The sequence below is a fragment of the Salvelinus alpinus genome, chromosome 36, assembly GCF_045679555.1.
Source record: "Salvelinus alpinus chromosome 36, SLU_Salpinus.1, whole genome shotgun sequence".
Taxonomy (NCBI): domain Eukaryota; kingdom Metazoa; phylum Chordata; class Actinopteri; order Salmoniformes; family Salmonidae; genus Salvelinus; species Salvelinus alpinus.
Genome location: NC_092121.1, coordinates 1,074,033 through 1,098,147, shown reverse-complemented (window position 1 = coordinate 1,098,147; position 24,115 = coordinate 1,074,033). Strand labels below are relative to the sequence as shown.

General features: G+C 40.3%; 1 protein-coding gene across 4 annotated transcripts in view; it reads left to right on the top strand.

Annotated features, from left to right (window-relative positions):
- Positions 1-24,115, top strand: part of LOC139565273 (NACHT, LRR and PYD domains-containing protein 12-like) — a 49,972-nt gene that overhangs the window by 16,745 nt on the left and 9,112 nt on the right. The window contains exons 3-12 of one of the 4 annotated variants that reach the window (XM_071385466.1): positions 1,717-1,833; positions 2,169-2,253; positions 2,383-2,611; positions 2,985-4,755; positions 5,040-5,213; positions 7,211-7,384; positions 9,726-9,899; positions 11,033-11,206; positions 11,508-11,554; positions 12,136-18,312. In XM_071385466.1, coding sequence (XP_071241567.1) covers positions 1,717-1,833; positions 2,169-2,253; positions 2,383-2,611; positions 2,985-4,755; positions 5,040-5,213; positions 7,211-7,384; positions 9,726-9,899; positions 11,033-11,206; positions 11,508-11,554; positions 12,136-12,671 — 3,481 coding nt within the window. In that variant the 3' untranslated portion in view covers positions 12,672-18,312. Of the gene's footprint in view, positions 1-1,716; positions 1,834-2,168; positions 2,254-2,382; positions 2,612-2,984; positions 4,756-5,039; positions 5,214-7,210; positions 7,385-9,725; positions 9,900-11,032; positions 11,207-11,507; positions 11,555-12,135; positions 18,313-24,115 lie in introns of those variants that run through there. The other 3 variants (XR_011672883.1, XM_071385467.1, XM_071385468.1) reach the window with 3 other exon arrangements.

Sequence of the window (24,115 nt, the reverse complement as noted above, 5' to 3'; positions counted from 1 at the left end):
ATGTAATAACATGTAGTTATTTGTTCCATTTGACTGGTACTGTATATGTATTAACATGTAGTTATTTGTTCCATTTGACTGGTACTGTATATGTATTAACATGTAGTTATTTGTTCCATTTGACTGGTACTGTATATGTATTAACATGTAGTTATTTGTTCCATTTGACTGGTACTGTATATGTATTAACATGTAGTTATTTGTTCCATTTGACTGGTACTGTATATGTATTAACATGTAGTTATTTGTTCCATTTGACTGGTACTGTACTGTATATGTATTAACATGTAGTTATTTGTTCCATTTGACTGGTACTGTATGTGTATTAACATGTAGTTATTTGTTCCATTTGACTGGTACTGTATGTGTATTAACATGTAGTTATTTGTTCCATTTGACTGGTACTGTATATGTATTAACATGTAGTTATTTGTTCCATTTGACTGGTACTGTATATGTATTAACATGTAGTTATTTGTTCCATTTGACTGGTACTGTATGTGTATTAACATGTAGTTATGTGTTCCATTTGACTGGTACTGTATGTGTATTAACATGTAGTTATTTGTTCCATTTGACTGGTACTGTATATGTATTAACATGTAGTTATTTGTTCCATTTGACTGGTACTGTATATGTAATAACATGTAGTTATTTGTTCCATTTGACTGGTACTGTATATGTATTAACATGTAGTTATTTGTTCCATTTGACTGGTACTGTACTGTATGTGTATTAACATGTAGTTATTTGTTCCATTTGACAGGTACTGTATATGTATTAACATGTAGTTATTTGTTCCATTTGACTGGTACTGTATATGTATTAACATGTAGTTATTTGTTCCATTTGACTGGTACTGTATATGTATTAAACATGTAGTTATTTGTTCCATTTGACTGATACTGTATATGTATTAAACATGTAGTTATTTGTTCCATTTGACTGGTACTGTATATGTATTAACATGTAGTTATTTGTTCCATTTGACTGGTACTGTATATGTATTAACATGTAGTTATTTGTTCCATTTGACTGGTACTGTATATGTATTAACATGTAGTTATTTGTTCCATTTGACTGGTACTGTATATGTATTAACATGTAGTTATTTGTTCCATTTGACTGGTACTGTATATGTATTAACATGTAGTTATTTGTCCAGTCCAGATTTTATTTCTATGAGAGTGAGGCAATTTCTGAAATGAAACCATCAAGTGATAGATTTTAAACAAATACATTTCTGTCATTGAACAACCCCATGCCATGATTAGATAGTGAAAAAACACACCAATCTCTTTCATAACTTCACTAAACCATAACAGCTCATTTATGAACATTTATGAAAATGGATACATAGCGTTTTGGAATGAAATGATGGAATGATTTCTCTGAGAGTGAGGCAGATATATATTATTACTGTGTAAAACCTAGCAGTACTACTAATTTCTCTGAGAGTGAGGCAGATATATAGCATGAAATGAAAACATCAAGTGATTTTAAACAAATACATGTCTGTCATTGAACAATCACATGTCTGAATAGCTCGTGAAGAAAAACACCAATCTCTTTCATAATTTATTTAAACAATAAAAGCTAATTTACGAACATTTCTGAAAATGGATATATAGCGTTTTGGAATGAAACTCATTTTATGTTTCCCATCTGAGCTCAGAGTAGATGAGAGATGTAATGTTTGTCTCTGTTGTGTTGAAGCCCAATCAAGCAGGAGAGACCAGCCTCCCCTGTACCCAGCTGTGTGTCCATGAAGAGTGACAAGTCTATGAATCTACCTATACAGTTTAGAGACGGAGACTTTTTTACTGAACAAAGGTAAGAAGAACTCATGGGTCATGGTCAGTGAGTTAAACAATACTGTCTCTTGTCATTTCTCCTCTCCCATTTTCCCATTTATTTTTGCTGTTTTCATAATCCATAGGCTAATCCTTTTGTCCATTTTCATAGTCCTAAAACAATATTAAACAAACACAACATACTGTGTGTGTGTGTGTGTGTGTGTGTGTGTGTGTGTGTGTGTGTGTGTGTGTGTGTGTGTGTGTGTGTGTGTGTGTGTGTGTGTGTGTGTGTGTGTGTGTGTGTGTGTGTGTGTGTGTGTGTGTGTGTGTACTCCCTGGATGAGGAGATGTAATCTCATGTTTTGTCCACAGAAACCAACAGGAGAGATCAGAGTCAGAGATTCTCAGTGGTCAGTCTTCCCAGAGTCATCAAACAGACCTGGCCTCCATATTCAGTGTACGTGGTCCTGTTATGTACATTTGTTTTTGTTTACCTCAAGTAAAGTTGATCTGTCAATCATTCATTAATGTGTTGATGAGAAAGCATTTAATCTCTTGTTTATCTTATTTACTTGATTTATTTCAGTTGCTTGAAGAGAATATTATGACATTTGTGAAGAACGAGCTGAAGATGTTCAAGAGGATTCTTAGTCCAGAACTCCCAGAAGGCTTTGAGAGTCAGAAGCAGGATAAGGAAGTGGTGGATACTGAAGATGAAAAGCAGGAGAGCAGTGCCAGAGAGGGGGCTCTGAAGATCGCACTGCACTTCCTGAGGAAAATGAACCAGAAGGAGCTTGCTGACACACTGGAGAAATGTAAGAGCTGTCTGCCTCATGTTGAATGCTGTTTTATAACATTTTAGAGCTGTAGCTAAAGTGCAGCTAAAGTAGCTGTGTAACTCAATGATAATGTAGCAGCCTTAACACAACACCTAGTGACCTCATCAAGTAGCAGCAGGGATGTGTTGTGGTGATTAATTTAGAGAGAGAGACAACATTAATAATACCATCAATAATACCAATAATAATGTAATCAGTCACACCAGTCTGCAATGCATTATGAAAACATTTACACATTTATACAGTCAGTTAAGAGAATAAATTATTATAATTTAAACTTTATAACAGTCTTACAATACTGTAGGCATTAAAACAGATGTAATATTAATATCCTCTGTGTAATTTCTAGATTCAGATGATCCTGCTGTGATTTGCCAACGTGAACTCAAATCTAATCTAATGAAGAAGTTTCAATGTGTATTTGAGGGGATCGCTAAACAAGGAAACCCAACACTTCTCAATAACATCTACACAGAGCTCTACATCACAGAGGGTGGAACAGGAGAGGTCAATAATGAACATGAGCTGAGACAGATTGAGACAACAACCAGGAAACAAGCAAGACCAGAAACTGCAATCAAATGTAACGACATCTTCAAAACCTTAACTGGACAAGACAAACTTATCAGAACTGTGCTGACAAAGGGAGTCGCTGGCATTGGAAAAACAGTCTCTGTGCAGAAGTTCATTCTGGACTGGGCTGAAGGAAAAGCAAATCAGGATGTCCAATTTGTATTTTCATTCCCTTTCCGGGAGCTGAATTTGATGAAAGGGGATGGACACACTTTGATTGAACTTCTTAATCACTTCTCAATGGAAACCAAACAATCAAGAATCTCCAACTACGACAAGTACAAAGTTCTGTTCATCTTTGATGGTCTGGATGAGTGCCGACTGCCCCTAGATTTCCAGAAGAACAAGATCTGTTGTGACGTCACAGCGTCAACCTCAGTGGATGTTCTGCTGACAAATCTCATCAAGGGAAATCTGCTTCCCTCTGCTCTCCTCTGGATAACTACCCGACCTGCAGCAGCCAATAAGATCCCTTCAGGGTGTGTTGACCAGGTGACAGAGGTACGAGGGTTCAGTGACCCACAGAAGGAGGAGTACTTCAGGAAGAGATTCAGTGATGAGGACCTGGCCAGCAGAATCATCTCACACATAAAGACATCAAGGAGCCTCCACATCATGTGCCACATTCCAGTCTTCTGTTGGATTTCTGCAACAGTCCTTGAACCCATGCTGAAACAGAAGAGAGAAGAGATGCCCAAGACTCTGACTGAGATGTACACACACCTTGTGGTGTTTCATACCAAACAGAAGAACGAAAAGTATCTTGACAATGAAGAGACAGGTCCACACCGGAATGAAGAGAGCATTCTGTCACTAGGAAAACTGGCTTTTCAACAGCTGGTGAATGGCAATTTGATTTTCTATGAAGAAGACCTGAAAGAGGCTGGTATTGATGTCAATGAAGCCTCAGTGTACTCAGGATTGTGCACACAGCTCTTTAAAGAAGAATGTGTGCTGTACCAGGACAAGGTGTACTGCTTTGTTCATCTGAGCATTCAGGAGTTTCTGGCTGCTGTATATGTGTTCCTCTCATTCATCAACAACAATGAGAATCTAATGGCCGAACCGCAAACAAAAGATGAGCCTGAAGTTACTTTCTACAAGAGTGCTGTGGATAAAGCCTTACAAAGTGAGACGGGAAACTTGGACCTTTTCCTCCGCTTCCTTCTGGGCCTCTCAATGGAGTCCAATCAGAAGCACTTACAAGGTCTACTGACAAATTCAAGAAGCAGCTCACAGAGCCATGAAGAAACAATCAAGTACATCAAGAAGAAGATCAAGGAGAATCCCTCTCCAGAGAGGAGCATCAATCTGTTCCACTGTCTGAATGAACTGAATGACCATTCTCTAGTGGAGGAGATCCAAAGCTTCCTGAGAACAGGAAGTCTCTCTAGAGACAAACTGTCACCTGCACAGTGGTCAGCTCTGGTCTTTGTGTTGCTGACTTCAGAAAAGGAGCTGGATGTGTTTGACCTGAAGAAATACTCCAGATCAGAGGAAGGTCTTCTGAGGCTGCTGCCAGTGGTCAAAGCTTCCAGAGCTGTTCTGTGAGTACATCAAATGACATATAAGAACTAATCATCAGGAAGCAATATCCAGTTTAGAGAAAAATGTGTATTATAATATGTATATAATATTATATTGAAAAACATATTGAATAAATGCATTGATATTCACATTAGTATAACAATATGACCATACAGTTCTAGGAGACGGAAGATGAATCTATATGTTGTTTGAGAGAATAAACCAAATGCATCTGCCATTGTCCTTCCACACTCTTGATGTTAAATTAACAACGTGTTTGAAGTCATGATGATCTCTTTGTCAGGCTGTCAGGCTGTGGAGTCACAGAGGAAAGCTGTGCTTCTCTGGTCTCAGCTCTGAAGTCAAACCCCTCACACCTGAGAGAGCTAGACCTGAGTAACAATGACCTGAAGGATTCAGGAGTGAAGCTGCTCTCTGCTGGACTGGGGAATCCCCACTGTAAACTGGAGACTCTGAGGTCAGTATTCCTGTAGTTGGTCAACAAGTGATAACTGTTCACCAGATCCACATGTGTTTACCAGGAACACACAGTCCACAACATATGTGTTTGGACAGTGAAGCTTACAGTTTTAAATTTGGTCCTATGCTCCAGCATTTTGGATTTCAGACAGTACAGAATGTCACCTTTTATTTGAGGGTATTCAAACATATCTGTTTTATCTTTTAGATATTAAAGCACGTCATGTATCTTGTTCTCCCATTTAAAAAAGTCATAATTATTTGTACAAATTCACTTCTTTTGTATTAAAGTAGTCAAATGTTTAGTGTTTGGTCCCATATTATTTGCCTGCAGTCATTACATCAAGCTTATAATTCTACAAACTTGTTGAATTCATTTGCAGTTTTTTCTTGGTTGTATTTTGGATGATGTTTTTCCTAATAGAAACTGAATGGTGAATAATGTCCTGTCATTTTGGAGTAACTTCACTTGTATTGTTAGTAAGAATAGAAGATGTTTCTGAACACTTCTACATTCATGTGGATGCTACCATGATTATGAATAATCATGAATGAATCGTAAATGATGATGAATGAGAAAGTTAGAGGCACAAAGATCATACCCGCTCTGTTATTGGTAATGGTGAGAGGTTAGCATGTTTTGTTGTAGCCTCTGTTATTGGTAATGGTGAGAGGTTAGCATGTTTTGTTGTAGCCTCTGTTATTGGTAATGGTGAGGGGTTAGCATGTTTTGTTGTAGTCTCTGTTATTGGTAAGGGTGAGAGGTTAGCATGTTTTGTTGTAGCCTCTGTTATTGGTCATGGTGAGAGGTTAGCATGTTTTGTTGTAGTCTCTATTATTGGTAAGGGTGAAAGGTTAGCATGTTTTGTTGTAGTCTCTGTTATTGGTAATGGTGAGAGGTTAGCATGTTTTGTTGTAGCCTCTGTTATTGGTAATGGTGAGAGGTTAGCATGTTTTGTTGTAGCCTCTGTTATTGGTAATGCTGAGAGGTTAGCATGTTTTGTTTTAGTCTCTGTTATTGGTAATGGTGAGAGGTTAGTATGTTTTGTTGTAGTGTCTGTTATTGCTAATGGTGAGGGGTTAGCATGTTTTGCTGTAGCCTCTGTTATTGGTCATGGTGAGAGGGTAACATGTTTTTTGTAGCCTCTGTTATTGGTAAGGGTGAGAGGTTAGCATGTTTTGTTGTAGTCTCTGTTATTGGTAATGGTGAGAGATTAGCATGTTTTGTTTTAGCCTCTGTTATTTGTAATGGTGAGAGGTTAGCATGTTTTGTTGTAGCCTCTGTTATTGGTAATGGTGAGAGTTTAGTATGTTTTGTTGTAGCCTCTGTTATTGGTAGTAGCAGTGTCTAGAAACATGGTATCTACTCACTTATAAAGAAAATTACTCCAGTCATCATCCAGAATTTTAATATTGGGCAAAACATAACCCAAAACACAACCAAAACAAACTGCAAATGCAACCAACGAGTTTACAACCAAATACTAAACTTTTGACTACTTTAATACACTATAAGTGAATTGGTCAGAATACTTATGACTTCTTCAAATGGGGGGACTAGATACATAAAGTGCTTTTATTTCTAATTGTGAAACAGATATGTATTAAAATACCCTCAAATAAAAGGTGACATTATATACTGTCACCTCATATGAAACATTTGATCTGAAATCCAACATGTTGGAGTACAGAGACACATTTAAAATGATAGCTTCACTGTCAAAATGGATATGGTGTGGACTGTATACTCAATACAATCTAAATCTGATACCTCACTATCTGTCTTTTGACTGATACTGCTTTTTATACTGGTCTGGTCAGTCTACTCAAATATTTGTACTAAACATTTCTCTCTCTACAAAAAGTACTTTGATATTTTGTCATTTCTAATAATGATACATCCATTTATGAATATATATGGCACGTTTAAAAAAGAAAAATTCACCACCAAAGAGTAGCAGTGTGATTTTAAAATAATTGTACTACTATTTGCAGGTTATCAAGCTGTCTAGTCAAAGAGGAAGGCTGTGCTTCTCTGGTCTCAGCTCTGAAGTCAAACCCCTCACACCTGAGAGAGCTGGATCTGAGTAACAATGACCTGAAGGATTCAGGAGTGAAGCTGCTCTCTGCTGGACTGGGGAATCCCCACTGTAAACTGGAGACTCTGAGGTCAGTATTCCTGTAGTTGGTCAACAAGTGATAACTGTTCACCAGATCCACATGTGTTTACCAGGCACACATAGTCAACACCATACGTGTTTGGACAGTAAAGCTTACATTTTTAAATGTGGTGCTATGCTCCAGCATTTTGGGATTTCAGATAGAATGTTTCATATTAGGTGACAGTACAGAATGTCACCTTTTATTTAAAGGTATTCATACATATATATTTTACCGTTTAGATATGAAAGTACTTTATTTATCTATGTATTTATGTATATGTAAGAATATAATATGTTTCTGAACTACTTTAATACACTAAGTGTTCATAGCAAAGTGGGTGAATACATATGCACTCACTACTTTTACCTTTTGAATTTTTTATACTTTTTTTGAAACAAGTAATTTTTTTCAATTCACTTCAACAATATTACTATTGTGTGTATGTCCATTACATGAAATCCAAATTAAAATTAATTTACATTACAGGTTGTAATGCAACAAAATAGGAACAACACCAAGGGGGATGAATACCTCTGCAAGGCACTGTAGTTCTACCATTTGAAGAAGTCTTCATTATTTGGACATATTCACTTATATTGTATTTAAGTAGTTATAAGTTTAGTATTTTGTCCCAAATTCCATGCCTGCAGTGATTACATCAATCTTGTGATTCTACAAACTTGTTGAATTCATTTGCAGTTTGTCTTGGTTGTGTTTTGGATGTTTTTCCTAATAGAAACTGAATGGTGAATAATGTCCTGTCATTTTGGAGTCACTTCACTTGTATTGTCAGTAAGAATAGAAGATGTTTCTGAACACTTCTACATTCATGTGGATGCTACCATGATTATGAATAATCATGAATGAATCGTGAATAATGATGAATGAGAAAGTTACAGAGGCACAAAGATCATACCCCCTCTGTTATTGGTAATGGTGAGAGGTTAGCATGTTTTGTTGTAGCCTCTGTTATTGGTAATGGTGAGAGGTTAGCATGTTTTGTTGTAGCCTCTGTTATTGGTAATGGTGAGAGGTTAGCATGTTTTGTTGTAGCCTCTGTTAATGGTAATGATGAGAGGTTAGCATGTTTTGTTGTAGCCTCTGTTATTGGTAATGGTGAGAGTTTCGCATGTTTTGTTGTAGCCTCTGTTATTGGTAATGGTGAGAGTTTCGCATGTTTTGTTGTAGCCTCTGTTATTGGTAATGGTGAGAGGTTAGTATGTTTTGTTGTAGCCTCTGTTATTGGTAATGGCGAGAGGTTAGCATGTTTTGTTGTAGCCTCTGTTATTGGTAATGGTGAGAGGTTAGTATGTTTTGTTGTAGCCTCTGTTATTGGTAATGGTGAGAGGTTAGCATGTTTTGTTGTAGCCTCTGTTATTGGTAATGGTGAGAGGTTAGCATGTTTTGTTGTAGCCTCTGTTATTGGTAATGGTGAGAGGTTAGTATGTTTTGTTGTAGCCTCTGTTATTGGTAATGGTGAGAGGTTAGCATGTTTTGTTGTAGTCTCCTATATTGGTAATGGTGAGAGGTTAGCATGTTTTGTTGTAGTCTCTGTTATTGGTAATGGTGAGAGGTTAGCATGTTTTGTTGTAGTCTCTGTTATTGGTAATGGTGAGAGATTAGCATGTTTTGTTGTAGCCTCTGTTATTGGTAATGGTGAGAGGTTAGCATGTTTTGTTGTAGCCTCTGTTATTGGTAATGGTGAGAGGTTAGCATGTTTTGTTGTAGTCTCTGTTATTGGTAACGGTGAGAGGTTAGCATGTTTTGTTGTAGCCTCTGTTATTGGTAATGGTGAGAGGTTAACATGTTTTGTTGTAGCCTCTGTAACTTTCTCACTCATAATTTTTCATGATTGATTTAGGATTTTTCTTAATCATGGCATCATCAGGATTAATTTAGTAGTAATTAGAAACATGTTATCTACTCAATTACAAAGAAGAATACTCCAGATATCATCCATCAATTTAATATTGGGCAAAACTTAACCCAAAACAAACTGCAAATGCAACCAACGAGTTTGAGTCACAAGCTTGATGTAGTCATTGTGTTCAAGGAATATCAGACCAAATACTAAACTTTTGACGACTTTAATACACTATGAGTGAATTGGTCAGAATACTTATGACTTCTTCAAATGGGGGGTACCAGATACATAAAGTGCTTTCATTTCAAAATGTGAAACAGATATGTATTAAAATATCGGAAGATGAATCTATATGTTGTTTGGGAGAATAAACTAAATGCATCTGCCATCTGCCACTCGTTAAATTGTCCTTCTACACTACAGGTGTTAAAATAACATTAAATTAACAGTCTATTTGTGAAATCATGATGATCTCTTTGTCAGGCTGTCAGGCTGTGGAGTCACAGAGGAAGGCTGTGCTTCTCTGCTCTCAGCTCTGAAGTCAAACCCCTCACACCTGAGAGAGCTGGACCTGAGTAACAATGACCTGAAGGATACAGGAGTGAAGCTGCTCTCTGCTGGACTGGGGAATCCCCACTGTAAACTGGAGACTCTGAGGTCAGTATTCCTGTAGTTGGTCAACAAGTGATAACTGTTCACCAGATCCACATGTGTTTACCAGGCACACATAGTCCACACCATATGTGCTTGGACAGTGAAGCTTACGGTTTTAAATTTGGTGCTATGCTCCAGCGTTTTGGATTTGAGATAGAATGTTTCTGATTAGGTGACAGTACAGAATGTCACCTTTTATTTGAGGTTAATTTTGAGAGGTTGGTATGTTTTGTTGTAGATTCTGTAACTCTCTCACTCATTTAACTGCTTTGGGATCACAGGATGGTTGAGCTAACGTAGGCTAATGCGATTAGCATGAGGTTTTATTAAGTAACAAGAACATTTCCCAGGACATAGACGTATCTGATATTGGCAGAAAGCTTAAAATCTTGTTAATCTGACTGCATTGTCCAATTTACAGTAGCTATTACAGTGAAAGAATACCATGCTTTTGTTTGAGGAGAATGCACAGTTTTGAACATGAACAAACAAATTAGGCAAATTAGGTACATTTGGGCAGTCTTGATACAACATTTGGAACAGGAATGCAATGGTTCATTGGATCAGTCTTAAACTTTGAACATACACTGCTGCCATCTAGTTGCCAATATCTAAATGGCAGCTGGGCTGGAATAATACATTATGGCCTTTCTCTTGCATTTCAAAGACGGTACAAAAAAAATACAAAAGATTGGTTGGCTTTTCTTTGTATTATCTTTTTCCAGATCTATTGAGTTATATTCTCTCCTACATTCCTTTCACATTTCCACAAACTACAAATTGTTTCCTTTCAAATGGTATCAATAATATGCATATCCTTGCTTCAGGGCCTGAGTTACAGGCAGTTAGATTTGGGTCTGTCATTTTAGGTGAAAATTGAGGAGGATCCCAGATTCATTCATGATCTTTCTCAATCATGGCAGTCACAGGCTTGATGTTGTCATTGTGTTCAAAGAATATGGGACCAAATACTATACTTTTGACTACTTCAATACACTTTAAGTTAATTGGTCAGAATACTTATGAATTCTTCAAATAGGGGGACTAGATACATCAAGTGCTTTCATTTCAAAACTTGAAACAGATATGTATTAAAATACCCTCAAATTAAAGGTGACATTACATACTGTTTGCAGGTTGTCACGCTGTCTAGTCACAGAGGAAGGCTGTGCTTCTCTGGTCTCAGTTCTGAGGTCAAACCCCTCACACCTGAGAGAGCTGGACCTGAGCTACAATCACCCAGGAGACACAGGAGTCAGACTGCTCTCTGCTGGACTGGAGGATCCACACTGCAGACTGGAGAAACTCAAGTATGTAGAGGGTTTATGTCCATGTTCATATCAGACATGTTTGACTTATCAGGCTAGTTAAGACAAACATTCATACAAACACTTGGACAAAGGTATATGCTGACTGTGTGTGTGTGTGTGTGTGTGTGTGTGTGTGTGTGTGTGTGTGTGTGTGTGTGTGTGTGTGTGTGTGTGTGTGTGTGTGTGTGTGTGTGTGTGTGTGTGTGTGAGTGTGTGAGTTCATGTGTGTGTGTGTGAGTTCATGTGTGTGAGTTCATGTGTATCCCTCAATGACTGTCTGTTCTTCTGCTTACCGCTACAGTGTGGAACATGGTGGAGAGTACACAATGAAACCTGGGCTTAGAAAATGTGAGTGTTGACTGCTGTGAAGAATATGACTAAGAATAAGTCTTAATTCAAGTTAAGTCAAAGTCAAAGACCACCATCATTACTTACTTGGTCATATTAAATATCAGCTGTAGTTCTACAGAAGCAGAAATCAGGGACACCAACGTTTACAAAGAGTTGATTTGACAATGTGTGTGTGTGTGTGGCGCGTTCATGTTACATAAGAAATGTGTGTTTGTGTTCATGATGCACACAGGTGTGTGTGTGTGTGTGTGTGTGTGTGTGTGTGTGTGTGTGTGTGTGTGTGTGTGTGTGTGTGTGTGTGTGTGTGTGTGTGTGTGTGTGTGTGTGTGTGTGTGTGTGTGTGTGTGTGTGTGTGTGTGTGTGTGTGTGTGTGTGTGTGTGTGTGTAATTAATGGGAATCAGTGTGTTTTATATTACCATACAGTATAACATATGATCATTCAACAAGTCTCAAGTTACCTTAACTTCTCATTTTGATACCTAGAAACATCTACATTAAATTAATTAGTGAAAAGTGAGTTGACATTCTAATGTGAATGATGATGATTTCAAATATTGTGTCTGGTTTCATCCATCAGATGTCTGTGATCTCACACTGGACCCAAACACAGTAAACAGACTCCTCTCTCTGTCTGAGGAGAACAGAAAGGTGACACGTAGGACAGAGGAGCAGCCGTATCCTGATCACCCAGAGAGATTTGAGGACTGGCCACAGGTGCTGTGTAAAGAGGGTCTGACTGGGCGCTGTTACTGGGAGGTAGAGTGGAGTGGGAGACAGGTTGGTATAGGAGTGACATATAAAGGAATCAACAGGAAAGAAGGAGGGGGTAATGACTGTGGTCTTGGATACAATGACAAGTCCTGGAGTCTGAACTGCCCTGACAACAGTTACTTTGCCAAGCACAATAATAAACCCACTACCATAGACGTCCCCTCCTCCAGCTCTCACAGAGTAGGAGTGTATCTGGACTGGCCAGCCGGCACTCTGTCCTTCTACAGAGTCTCCTCTGACACACTGACCCACCTGTACACATTCACCTCCACATTCACTGAGCCCCTCTATCCAGGGTTTATGGTTTATGACTCCTCAGTGTCCCTGTGTCAGAGACACTGACACACACACACACACTGGACACATTCACCTCCACATTCACTGAGCCCCTCTATCCAGGGTTTATGGTTTATGACTCGGTGTCCCTGTGTCGTGGGCCAGTTTATTCCTGGAAATAATAACCATGGTAACTCTGTCTGTCTCTTTCTGTGATCCTGAACCCTGAGAGAACAGTTCAGATACACCCCACACACACACTGGACACACACACACACACACACTCACACACACACACACACATGACACACACTCACACACACACACACACACACACACACACACACACACACACACACACACACACACACACACACACACACACACACACACACACTGGACACACAGACACTCACACACACACACACACTGGACACACACTCACTCACACACACAGACACACTGGAAACACACACACACTGGACACACAGACACTCACAAACACACTTGACACACACAGAGGACACACATGGCACACACATACACTGGACACACACACTGGACACACACACGCAGGAAAACACACACACAGAACACACACACACACTAACGCACACACACACACACACACACACACACACACACACACACACACACTGGACACTCACTCACACATACACATCTTCCTATAATTGATAAGACCTTGACACAGGACCTTCAAATGAGGACCAAGATTTCTGATGGAATTGAGAACAAACAAACACCTCATTCCAGAACTAAGTGGCCCCACAAACACAGAAAATAAAACCTGAAAAATACAGGACACCAGTCTAGTGAGGACCAGTTGTTGCTAGGCAGTTTCTGGACCACAGGTTCTAGAACAGCTTCTATCCCAGTTCTATCTGCCTGTTAAGTCAGTTTCTGGACCACAGGTTCTAGAACAGCTTCTATCCCAGTTCTATCTGCCTGTTAAATCAGTTTCTGGACCACAGGTTCTAGAACAGCTTCTATCCCAGTTCTTTCTGCCTGTTAAATCAGTTTCTGGACCACAGGTTCTAGAACAGCTTCTATCCCAGTTCTATCTGCCTGTTAAATCGGTTTCTGGATCACAGGTTCTAGAACAGCTTCTATCCCAGTTCTATCTGCCTGTTAAATCAGTTTCTGGACCACAGGTTCTAGAACAGCTTCTATCCCAGTTCTATCTGCCTGTTAAATCAGTTTCTGGACCACAGGTTCTAGAACAGCTTCTATCCCAGTTCTATCTGCCTGTTAAATCAGTTTCTGCACCACAGGTTCTAGAACAGCTTCTATCCCAGTTATATCTGCCTGTTAAATCGGTTTCTGGATCACAGGTTCTAGAACAGCTTCTATCCCAGTTCTATCTGCCTGTTAAATCAGTTTCTGGACCACAGGTTCTAGAACAGCTTCTATCCCAGTTCTATCTGCCTGTTAAATCAGTTTCTGGACCACAGGTTCTAGAACAGCTTCTATCCCAGTTCTATCTGCCTGTTAAATCAGTTTCTGGATCACAGGTTCTAGAACAGCTTCTATCCCAGTTCTATCTGCCTGTTAAATCAGTTTCTGGACCACAGGTTCTAGAACAGCTTCTATCCCATTTCTATCTGCCTGTTATATCAGTTTCTGGATCACAGGTTCTAGAACAGGTTCTATCTGCCTGTTATATCAGTTTCTGGACCACAGGTTCTAGAACAGCTTCTATCCCAGTTCTATCTGCCTGTTAAGTCAGTTTCTGGACCACAGGTTCTAGAACAGCTTCTATCCCAGTTCTATCTGCCTGTTAAATCAGTTTCTGGACCACAGGTTCTAGAACAGCTTCTATCCCAGTTCTTTCTGCCTGTTAAATCAGTTTCTGGACCACAGGTTCTAGAACAGCTTCTATCCCAGTTCTATCTGCCTGTTAAATCGGTTTCTGGATCACAGGTTCTAGAACAGCTTCTATCCCAGTTCTATCTGCCTGTTAAATCAGTTTCTGGACCACAGGTTCTAGAACAGCTTCTATCCCAGTTCTATCTGCCTGTTAAATCAGTTTCTGGACCACAGGTTCTAGAACAGCTTCTATCCCAGTTCTATCTGCCTGTTAAATCAGTTTCTGCACCACAGGTTCTAGAACAGCTTCTATCCCAGTTATATCTGCCTGTTAAATCGGTTTCTGGATCACAGGTTCTAGAACAGCTTCTATCCCAGTTCTATCTGCCTGTTAAATCAGTTTCTGGACCACAGGTTCTAGAACAGCTTCTATCCCAGTTCTATCTGCCTGTTAAATCAGTTTCTGGACCACAGGTTCTAGAACAGCTTCTATCCCAGTTCTATCTGCCTGTTAAATCAGTTTCTGGATCACAGGTTCTAGAACAGCTTCTATCCCAGTTCTATCTGCCTGTTAAATCAGTTTCTGGACCACAGGTTCTAGAACAGCTTCTATCCCATTTCTATCTGCCTGTTATATCAGTTTCTGGATCACAGGTTCTAGAACAGGTTCTATCTGCCTGTTATATCAGTTTCTGGATCACAGGTTCTAGAACAGCTTCTATCCCAGTTCTATCTGCCTGTTAAATCAGTTTCTGGATCACAGGTTCTAGAACAGCTTCTATCCCAGTTCTATCTGTCTGTTAAATCAGTTTCTGTATCACAGGTTCTAGAACAGCTTCTATCCCAGTTATATCTGCCTGTTAAATCAGTTTCAGGACCACAGGTTCTAGAACAGCTTCTATCTCAGCTCTCTCTGCCTGTTAAATCAGTTTCTGGACCACAGGTTCTAGAACAGCTTCTATCTCATCTCTATCTGCCTGTTAAATCAGTTTCTGGACCACAGGTTCTAGAACAGCTTCTATCCCAGTTCTATCTGCCTGTTAAATCAGTTTCTGGACCACAGGTTCTAGAACAGCTTCTATCCCAGTTCTATCTGCTTGTTAAATCAGTTTCTGGACCACAGGTTCTAGAACAGCTTCTATCCCAGTTCTATCTGCCTGTTAAATCATCAACCTAAACTGTTTTCATCAGACTATTAGAACATGACTGAACTTTTTTATTTTATTTTCTGATCTTACCACTGTATTTTTATTATATATTTTGCTGTTTGTGTTTGTACCATAGGAGGTTGGTGGGACCTTATTTCACCTTTATTTAACCTTTATTTAGGCTAGTTGAGAACAAGTTCTCATTTACAACTGCGACCTGGCCAAGATAAAGCAAAGCAGTGTGACACAAATAACAACACAGAGTTACACATGGAATTAACAAACATACAGTCAATAACACAATAGAAAAAATGTATATATAGTGTGTGCAAATAAGGTAAGATTAGGGACGTAAGGCAATAAATAGGCCGAAGTGGCAAAGTAATTACAATTTAGAAAATAACACTGGAGTGATGGATGTGCTGAAGATGAATGTGCAAGTAGAGATACTGGGGTGCAAAGGAGCAAAACAATAAATAACAATATGGGGATGAGGTAGTTGGGTGGGCTATTTATAGATGGGCTATGTACAGGTGCAATGATCTGTAAGCTGCTCTGACAGCTGATGCTTAATGTTAGTGAGGGAGATATGAGTCTCCAGCTTCAGTGATTTTCACAATTCGTTCCAGTCATTGGCAGCAGAGAACTGAAAGGAATGGCGGCCAAAGGAGGAATTGGCTTTGGGGGTGACCAGTGAAATATACCTGCTGGAGCGCGTGCTACAGGTGGGTGCTGCTATGGTGACCAGTGAGCTGAGATAAGGTGGGGCTTTACCTAGCAAAGACTTATAGAGGCCCTAGAGCCAGTGGGTTTGGCGATGAGTATGAAGCGAGGGCCAACCAACAAGAGCGTACAGGTCGCAGTGGTGGGTAGTATATGGGGCTTTGGTGACAAAACGGATTGCACTGTGATAGACTGCATCCAATTTGCTGAGTAGAGTGTTGGAGGCTATTTTGTAAATGACATCGCCGAAGTCAAGGATCGGTAGGAGAGTCAGTTTTACAAGGGTATGTTTGGCAGCATGAGTGAAGGATGCAGATACCTAGGTATTTGTAGTTGTCTACATTTTCAGAACCCTCCAGAGTAGTGATGCTAGACGGGCGGGCAGGTGCGGCAGATATCGGTTGAAGAGCATGCATTTAGTTTTACTTGCATTGAAAGAGCAGTTGGAGGCCCCTGAAGGAGAGTTGTATGGCATTGAAGCTTGTCTGGAGGTTAGTTAAGACAGTGTACAATGAAGGGCCAGAAGTATACAGAATGGTGTTGTCTGCATAGAGGTGGATCAGAGAATCACCAGCAGCAAGAGTGACATCATTGATGTATACAGAGAAAAGAGTCGGCCCGAGAATTGAACCCTGTGACATCCCCATAGAGACTGCCAGAGGTCCGGACAACAGGCTCTTCCAATTTGACACACTGAACTCTGTCTAAAAAGTAGTTGGTGACCAGGTGAGGCAGTCATTTGAAAATCCAAGGCTGTTAAGTCTGCCAATAAGAATGTGGTGATTGACCGAGTCGAAAGCCTTGGCCAGGTCGATGAATACTGCTGCACAGTATTGTCTTTTATTGATGGCGGTTATGATATCGAGCGTGGCTGAGGTGCCCCCATGACCAGCTCTGAAACCATATTGCATAGTGGAGAAGGTACGGTGGGATTCGAAATGGTCGGGGATCTGTTTGTTAACTTGACTTTCGAAGACTTTAGAATGGCAGGGTAGGATAGATATAGGTCTGTAACAGTTTGGGTCTAGAGTGTCTCCCCCTTTGAAGAGCGGGATGACCGCGGCAGTTTTCCAATCTTTGGGGATCTCAGACGATACGAAAGAGAGGTGGAACAAGCTAGTGATAGGGGTTGCAACAATTGTGTCAGATAATTTTAGAAAGAGAGGGTCCAGACTGTCTAGCCCAGCTGATTTGTAGGGGTCCAGGTTTTGCAGTTCTTTAAGAACATCAGCTATCTGGATTTGGGTGAAGGAGAAATGGGGGAGGCTTGGGCAAGTTGCTGTGGGGGTTGCAGGGCTATTGACCGGGGTAGCGGTAGCCAGGTGAAAAGTATGGCCAGCCATAGAAAAATGCTAATTGAAATGATCAATTATAGTGGATTTATCGGTGGTGACAGTGTTTCCTAGCCTCAGTGCAGTGGGCAGCTGGGAGGAGGTGCTCTTATTCTCCATGGACTTTACAGTGTCCCAGAACTTTTTGGAGTTTGTGCTACAGGATGCAAATTTCTGTTTGAAAAAGCTAGCCTTAGCTTTCCTAACTGCCTGTGTATATCGGTTCCTAACTTCCCTGAAAAGTTGCATATCGTGGGGGCAATTCGATGCTAATGCAGTACGCCACGGGATGTTTTTGTGCTATAGTATAATAACTGTATAGCCACTGTACTGTTTATCAACTGTATAGCCACTGTACTGTATATCAACTGTATAGCCACTGTACTGTATATCAACTATATAGCCACTGTACTGTATATAAACTGTATAGTCACTGTACTGTATATCCACTGTACTTTATATCAACTGTTTAGCAACTGTACTGTATATGTGTATATCCACTGTTCATTCTCTTATAGCTCTATGCTCACTCTACCTAGTTGTGTATAATGTTGTAGGGAAACTTTGTGTAAACTCTTCTCTGTATTCTGTCTCTAAATGTTGTCTATCACTAGCAGCAACATATCAACTTGTAGTGTATTTGAGGGTTAAAAAGGCTTCTGAAGTTTGTAATTTAAAGATTTCAGACATGAGTTTTATTTACAAAAAATGTATCAACCACTACATCAAAGTCCATTAATTATAATTCACATAATTCACATTTCCTGTTGCTGCAGGAATATTTTCCTGCTGTAGTAAACTGACTCAAATTAAGATCCTACCTTCAGTTGAAGTCGGAAGTTTGCATACACCTTAGCCAAATACATTTAAACTGAGTTTTTCACAATTCCTGACATTTAATCCTGGTAAAAATTCAGTCTCAGGTCAGTTCGGATCACAACTTTATTTTAAGAATGTGAAATGTCAGAATAATAGTAGAGAGCTTTTATTTCTTTCATCACATTCCCAGTGGGTCAGAAGTTCATATACACTCAATTAGTATTTGGTAACATTTCCTTTAAATTGTTTAACTTGGGTCAAACGTCTCAGGTAGCCTTCCACAAGCTTCCCAAAATAAGGTGGGTGAATTTTGGCCCATTCCTCCTGACAGGGCTGGTGTAACTGAGTCAGGTTTGTAGGTGTCCTTGCTCGCACACGCTTTTTCAGTTCTGCCCACAAGTTTTCTATAGGATTGAGGCCAGGGCTTTGTGATGGCCACTCCAATACCTTGACTTTGTTGTCCTTAAGCCATTTTGCCACAACTTTTGAAGTATGCTTGGAGTCATTGTTCATCTGGAAGACCCACTTGCAACCAAGCTTTAACTTCCTGACTGATGTCTTGAGATGTTGCTTCAATATATCCACATGATTTTCCTCCCTCATAAAGCCATCTATTTTGTGAAGTGCACCAGTCCCTCCTGCAGCAAAGCACCCCCACAACATGATGCTGCAGCCCCCGTGCTTCACAGTTGGGATGGTGTTCTTAGGCTTGCAAGCCTCCCCCTTTTTCTTCCAAACATAACGATGGTCATTGTGGCCAAACAGTTCTATTTTTCAGACCATCAGATCAGGGGACATTTCTTCAAAAAGTACGATCTTTGTCACCATGTGCAGTTGCAAACCGTAGTCTGGCTTGTTTATGCCGGTTTTGGAGCAGTGGCTTCTTCCTTGCTGAGCGGCCTTTCAGGTCATGTCGATATAGGACTCGTTTTACTGTGGACATCGATACATTTGTACCTGTTTCCTCCAGCATCTTCACAAGGTCCTTTGCTGTTGTTCTGGGATTGATTTGCACTTTTCGCACCAAAGTACATTCATCTCTAGGAGACAGAACATGTCTCCTTCCTGAAGCGGTATGTCAGCTGCGTGGTCCGATGGTGTTTATACTTGCGTACTATTGTTTGTACAGATGAACGTGGTACCTTCAGGCTTTTGGAAATTGTGTAGGTCTACAATTTTTTTTCTGAGGTATTGGCTGATTACTTTTGATTTCCCCATGATGTCAAGCAAAGAGGCACTGAGTTTGAAGATAGGCCTTGAAATACATCCACAGGTACACCTCCAATTGACTCAAATTATGTCAATTAGCCTATCAGAAGCTTGTAAAGCTTGACATAATTTTCTGGAATTTTCCAAGCTGTTTAAAGGCACAGTCAACTTAGTGTATGTAAATTTCTGACCCACTGGAATTGTGATACAGTGAATTATAAGTTAAATAATCTGTCTGAAAACAATTGTTGGAAAAATGACTTGTGTCATGCACAAAGTAGATGTCCTAACCGACTTGCCAAAACTATAGTTTGATAACAAGAAATTTGTGGAGTGGTTGAAAAACGAGTTTTAATGACTCCAACCTAAACGTATGTAAACTTCCGCTTCAACTGTATGTATGTGCAAATGTACTTGGAGAATATAGGTTATTGTGATTCTACAAAGGTTGAGTCTCTAGGTTCCCTTGCTGCTCTGGAGAAATAATGAAATGGTTCTCAAGGTGATTTAAACTGGGCCTGGTTATCTCCCAACTCTGAGGCCATGTCATTTGTTACATTTCACCCAGTTGATAAAGGCAGCTACAAGGCTGAACCCAGAAGACAACTATGCATCGCAGCAATAGCGTTAACCCAGTATCAGTATAAACAGGGTTAACCCAGTATCTGTATAAATAGGGTTAACCCAGTATCAGTTTCAATAGTGTTAACCCAGTATCAGTATAAATAGGGTTAACCCAGTATCAGTATAAATAGGGTTAACCCAGTATCAGTATAAATAGGGTTAACCCAGTATCAGTTTCAATAGTGTTAACCCAGTATCAGTATCAGGTTAACCCAGTATCAGTATGAATAGGGTTAACCCAGTATCAGTTTCAATAGTGTTAACCCAGTATCAGTATCAGGTTAACCCAGTATCAGTATAAATAGGCTTAACCCAGTATCAGTATAAATAGTGTTTACCTAGTATCAGTATAAATAGTGTTAGTAAATAAAAATAGTATATAAATAGTATCCTTGCGGGAAGGTGTCACGTGGTTATGGCCATATAAGTGCATCCTGTTCCTGTTGTCACGTGTTAGAGGGTGTGTTATTTTATATCTATAGTGCATCTATTCCTCTGAAGTTGTCATGATGATTGATGTGTAGGGACCTGGTTGAACTGGGGGGGGATGTGTTTGAACATTTCAAAGAGGATGGCCCCACACCCCACCTATTTTATTGCCCTTAGGGTTGTTGTCTATGAAACAGGAATGTCCGGGTGGGGGGGGGGGGGGGGTTGTGTTAGCGGCAGACGCATTATAAATAAAGCCCAGAACAACACATGCGGCCCCAGAACACTAAACAAGATTTTAAAAATAAACATTGATTTTGTGATCAGTGGCAGAGCAGTGATGACCTTAACAACGGAAGCAGGACCACGGCTGAAACATAGAGAAAGGGCCAAGTATAAAGCCACAATATACAATGCGCCAAAAAAAGCGGTTTCTAAATGTGTATAGAACCCAAATATGGCCCGCAACTGCGCTGAAAGATCAAGTGATGATGTCTAATGGACAGCAATGGGGGTATCGGTTTGATTACCTGGCCTGTAGAGTGAACCTCTATACGGTAGCTGAAGGAGAAGAATATACAGACCAGACTTTAGGAGTGGACTACGGGGTTGAAGACTGGACAGTTTTTCGCAAGGTTGTGTGTCCTGAACTGAGCCTTGTCACCAAGGGGTATAGCGTGTTCACGGACTACGAGACCCGTTGGGAAGGTGCCCCTGACTCCTCAGGAAGAATATTTCACAGGGTGAAAATACAAAGAAAGCATGGACTTCCTTGCGGCTGCGTGGAGTTCTATATCTGCAACGAGGAAACCCGCAACCAAAACCTTCGTGATGGTGGCCTGACTGGGGATTTTAGGCTGCGCATGCTTATACCTTTTCAAAGTTGGGATCTAATGGAATTGAACATGTTGCATGTGTTGGACGCTCTCTTTGTACAGAGCCAACAGCGGCAGAGCATTGTTCATGTAAAGAAGTGCATAATATATACGAATCCTAAAGATTACGATTCAAAGGAGCCCCAAGAAGGTACATTGTCAGAAGGGACAGCCTCTGAAGAAAACTAAGTACACGGCTGCGTTAACCACGCCCTGAAACCACGCCCTGATACCACGCCCTGATACCATGCCCTGATACCACCCCTGATACCACCCCTGATACCACGCCCTGATACCACCCCTGATACCATGCCCTGATACCATGCCCTGATACCACCCCTGATACCACCCCTGATACCATGCCCTGATACCACGCCCTGATACCACCCCTGATACCACGCCCTGATACCACCCCTGATACCACACCCTGATACCCAAAGGCCTGGTTCAACAATAAAAGAAAAAAAGCCTCCAGTTCTTCATTTCATCATATACCATGGATATTCATACCACCTACCAGGACTCCGATACGTCATGGGGGTCAGACGCTAAGGACTCTATGCCTCGCAGCCCGACATTCTAATCCCCCCTGGCAAGACCCACGACACCCCCTACATTTACACAGCCTGAGGATGTGTTTGATGGGGTAGTCAGTACTATTTTTGTGGACACCATCAAGGCCTCTGTAGCGACACTTTTAGACGTGGTGATTGGAGAATATATAAGAGAAAAATGCATCGGCCGTGAGATCAATCATCCCAGCCAGCGCCGTCATCCGTGCCTATACGACCCGCCAAGATACTACTTCTTCAACCATTTTGAGGAGCTGGTGAAAAGACTGTGGTCCTGCAGGTTTATACCATCGCTGGTCAGAGCCCTGGAGTCTATGGGTCTTGTGCCGTCTATTCCCAGAGTTTACGGGGTAACCGAGGCTTTCCTACATGAACTGAAGGAGGCAATCTACATCCACGAGAAACTCAAAGAAATCCGACACACCCTGGTGTACGACAATAAATACCGGGAAGCTGTGGTGGCTGATGTGATGACTTTCTGGCTCAATAAACCCCAAGAGGCCGAGTGACATTTTGTTATTTAGATGTAAAGCAATGGGCAACTATGTGTCTACGATGTTAGAGAGAATAAATAAATGTTTTCTTTTGAGAGAACTTACAAATGTTATGCATCAAATTATTGAAAATAAAGTGAACAATGTATCGTTCTACACGACACACAATGCCTGGGTTAATGTAGAGCGTGTGCTGAAAATGGAACAAATCATGAATCATGTACGACATACGGGCGAGAGTCTACAATGGACACATGGTATCCCGTCTTGTGGATGATTCTGAAGAACTAGAAACAACTTTGTCTAAGATTTTACTTTATTTGTTTGAAACACCATTTAATGTTAACGTGTATCATATTTGTTGTTTATATGCTTATATATCTGACGTGTGTGTTTTAAAAATTCAGCGACACAAGCCTGTAAATCTTAACCAAATATATAGGGTGTTGCATGCTGTGATCGTCGAGAAAACTGGGACATGTATCTTGCAACGAATCCTGAATTGTCTGTATACGTAATACTTGGTGCATTCATAAAATTAAAATTCTAAAAATTAAAATGAAATGTTGTCGTTATTTGAAAGTGGCTCATTAACGTTATTGTACCTCAGCGAGGCAAGAAGGATGGCGGAGCAGCTGTTGAAAAACATTTATTATAATCCCTCTAACCCCGGGTCTTATGGGGGTAAAGAGCGTTTCCAGAGAGCTATAGTCGAAGAAACAGGTAGCCTGTTAAGCGATGCTAAAGTGAATGAGTGGTTATCAGAGCAGGATGCATATACTCTCCATAAACCTGTAAGAAAACAATTTCCAAGAAATATAGGTTTTTCTACGCATCCCTTGTCCGAATTTCAGGCGGATCTATGTGACATGCAGGCCCTTGCTGATAAAAATGATGGAAATCGCTACATGCTAACGTTTATAGATATTTTCTCGAAAATAGCATTTGTAAGGGGCTTAAAAAAAAGAGCGGGGCAGAGGTGACCCGGGCCTTTGACTCTATCTTGAAGGAAGGAGGAGCCCCCAAGAAAGTGCAGACTGATGGTGGAAAATAATTTTTTAATAATACTTTTCAGAAACTCATGAAGAAGCACAATATAGTACATTTTGCTACAGGCTCGGATTTGAAAGCTTCAGTTGTTGAACGCTTTAACAGAACTCTGAAGGAGCGGATGTGGAGATATTTTACAGCTCACAACACGCATAGATATATCGATATAGTTCAAGATTTAGTAAAGGGGTACAACAACAGCTACCATAAGAGTATACAGATGAAGCCCTCCGAGGTCTCTTCTGAAAACTCTTTTCAAGTCTTTAAAAATCTGTATGGTTTGTTCCCCCTTTGCCGTAATAAAAAAATAAAATAAAAAAATAATTCATAGCGGGGGACTTGGTGCGTATATCCAAGTTGAGGGGTGTTTTCGACAAAAAATATGAGCAAGGTTACAGCGATGAGGTGT